Source organism: Zalophus californianus, chromosome 8, assembly GCF_009762305.2.
Source record: "Zalophus californianus isolate mZalCal1 chromosome 8, mZalCal1.pri.v2, whole genome shotgun sequence".
Lineage (NCBI taxonomy): Eukaryota > Metazoa > Chordata > Mammalia > Carnivora > Otariidae > Zalophus > Zalophus californianus.
In genome coordinates, this window is record NC_045602.1 from 27834017 (window position 1) to 27837081 (window position 3065).

At 41.0% G+C, this 3065-nt stretch overlaps 1 protein-coding gene across 2 annotated transcripts; it reads right to left on the bottom strand.

The window, feature by feature from the left end:
• Positions 1-411: 411 nt before the first annotated feature.
• On the bottom strand, positions 412-1262 carry LOC118357259 (protein BEX1). Of its 2 annotated transcripts, XM_035728885.1 has the most exons (2): positions 1167-1262; positions 412-1087 (listed from the first exon to the last, which is right to left on the bottom strand). In XM_035728885.1, exon 2 carries the CDS (start codon positions 1080-1082, stop codon positions 696-698), a length of 387 nt encoding a protein of 128 aa, XP_035584778.1. In that variant the 5' UTR covers positions 1083-1087; positions 1167-1262; the 3' UTR covers positions 412-695. The 2 variants fall into 2 exon arrangements, with proteins under 2 accessions (XP_035584778.1, XP_035584779.1); XM_035728886.1 differs by having other exon boundaries at positions 412-1258.
• Between the last annotated feature and the right edge of the window lie 1803 nt (positions 1263-3065).

A 3065-nucleotide genomic window follows, 5' to 3' on the forward strand; every position in this document is an offset into this window, starting at 1 on the left:
AAAATGTTTAGAAGCCCTTTGCTTTGAGAAAGGACATTCCGGCAAAACGGAACATTGCTTCTCTGCCTTAAAAAAAAAGATGTAGCATCCCTTGGACTGCACCATTTAAGGGTATTGAGTGACTAGGAGGTGGATGACCTTGAATAGAATCTATGATTATCCTTCCATTTAGCTATAGGAGTTTAGAAGGTGACTATTTCAAGTAAGAGAATATTCAGGATTTCCAAATTTATCAGAAAATAAAGGTTTTAAAATACAGAGCAGTAGACTCTCAACTTTTTATAGCAGATGGGATTGAGAATTGAACTAAATAGGCAGGAACCCTGTTTCTTAGTATTCACTTCCGCTAAAGCAATTCAAAGGCTGATACTAACTTCTCAATTAACTCACAGGTCCAGATAACTTCAGGAATTTTTTTTTTTTTTTTTTTTTTTTTTTTTTTTTTTTTTTGTCTTTTAAACTGCTTTATTAACGTCACAATATATAATGAACACCTTGCCATGCAATAGGGTAAAACTCCCCTGCTGACAGAATCTTACATTTTGGGTCAAAATACAACATTCAATTAGAAGCTGGTCATAGGAGACCCACAAGAGACATGTAACACCAAAAGGTTTACAACAAATGTACGTTGAGAACATTAAGTTTAGGAAGCAGGTGTGTCTTCCTATTAACTTCAGGGAAAACATCAAGATTCAAGGCATAAGGCAAAACTCATCATGATGGTCATGGTGAGGAGGGTCAGTGCTAACTGCCCGCAGACTATGACTGAATTGCTTTTCCCTCAGCTTTTCCATCAGCTGTCTCATCTCGTCCCCAATCCTTTCCATATTCTCCTCTCTCATCCTTGCCTGTGGTTCTCCAAGCCTCTGAATCAGGTCCCACCTATACTGCAGGATGGGCTGCCTAACACGGAACCGCCTACGATTTACTCTAGGCACACAATATTCACCAGCTTCCAAAGGGAGGGCCAAGGGCTCTCCTTTATTAGCAACTTGCTCCTTTTCATCCTTTTTTTCATTTTTCTGTTTGGCATTCTCCACGTTGAGATTTTTTACTGCTTGTTCCTCTTTGGACGCCATTGCTCCTGGGCCTATCCTTGCAGTCTCCTCCTCCTCCCGATTCTCGCCGAAGAGTGCGCCGCCGCGACACTTAGACCTGCACACCTGCTTCCCCTCCGCCTCCGACTCTTTGGGGCCGCCTCTGGCCCGCACGCCCTCAGGGACACCGGGAGCAGGCACCGAGAAGCAAGCGAGTGAAGGCCAACTTCAGGAATTTAAGAAACATTAAGAGCATTTTTACCAGGAATATAATCAAGAGTTGTTGTGGTAAAGTATACTGCACTGTTTTAAAGATATAAAAGGAAACTGAGAACAAAGCCAAATTATAACCAAATTACTTGAATTTGGTAGACTCATCAACAAATATTACATCTGCGGCACACTCCTTATAGACCTATTAGCTATGCCAAATACCTTAAATGTGTGTTTCATCATATGTTGCCGACATCTCACTCCCATTTAACTATGACCCTTGGCAAAGGTTTATGTGAATGGTATGTCTAGTGTATCCTCTTGGTTCTCCCTAAGTCTGCTGAAAATTCCAGTTTTGATTAAACAGTATATTTAAAGGGAACTTTAAGAACTTGGGGGAAGGGCGCCTGGGTGGCTCAGTTGGTTAAGCAACTGCCTTCAGCTCAGGTCATGATCCTGGAGTCCCGGGATCGAGTCCCACGTCAGGCTCCCTGCTCTGTGGGGAGTCTGCTTCTTCCTCTGACCCTCTTCCCTCTCGTGCTCTCTATCTCTCATTCTCTCTCTCTCAAATAAATAATAAAATAAAATCTTAAAAAAAAAAAGAACTTGGGGGAATTTCAGAAGGAAGGAAGGGAGATTTATGATTTGTCTGGTAGAAAACACTACACAAGTTTCTCTTGATCTTGTAAAGGCTCTTACATTCTATTTGTTTGTTAAATGTGAGGGCTCATCTCTGTGTTCAAAGAAAGGCTGACGGTGCTAAGTACTCCTCATTCTGCATGTTTTGCCAGTGGAAAAGTTAGAGCTTCTGGGTCAGGGGTGGTGCCCTTCATCTGGGAGGATTTGTTGCTGGTGGAATCCAGGCATGGATGCATTAGGACAAACTCAAGCCTGCTGTTTTAATGGAGGGGCTTCCCGTGAACTATGGTTCATCTGCATGTGGAAAATCACCAGGTCTGCTGCTTGGGTCCTGAACTCTTTCCTCCTTTCAGCTAATGGTTCACAGCCTGCATGGAATGATTTCCACTCCCTCAAATTATTCCTTCATTCCTCTTAGAAGCCTATCTTCTCAGTGTCTCAGCTACACCACTATTCCTCCAACAGCACACCTCAGAGTTAGTGGTAGTGTGAAATTTATGTCCACTCTGCCCACTGAGTCCTTAGATCCTGATTAGATAAGGTTTACCCACCTCTTAGTCTATACTGCCATGTTAGTTCTCCAGGACCCGCTCATTTCTGGCTTCACATGATATATATATATATTATATATGGCTGTAGACCAATGAGGGTATTTTTCCTTTGTGCCTTCCAGAATTCAGTCTTATCACATTAGCTTAGCATCATTCCATGCATTCTTTTCATTTCATTTATCTCTTATCCCTTCACTCTGTACTCAATGCAATGCTAGCATCTTGATTGTCACTGAGATTATGTCATTGTAATCCCTTAAATCCTTCAGTGGCTCCCTCTTTTCCTCTTATTATCAGTGCTTTCATTGCATTCAGCATTTTGTCTGTATTAATTTCCTCATATCCTGAGATACACTTTTATATTCTTTCTGTACCTCCCAGAAGTCTTTCATCCATAAGCTGTTGTTCAAGATTTCTCCATTATCTCCCTTTCATAATACTCTAGAAACATGACCTCATGTTCTGGACTTCCATCTATATTTTGTATAAAATATTTCTCAATTATTTAGAAGAAAATACAGGCTAATAAGCTTCACCAGTTAGTATATCTTTCTTCAGTGCTAATACTTCTGTTACATACAAATGAGGATTCATCATTGCAGATGTTTCAAGAAGGCATTAA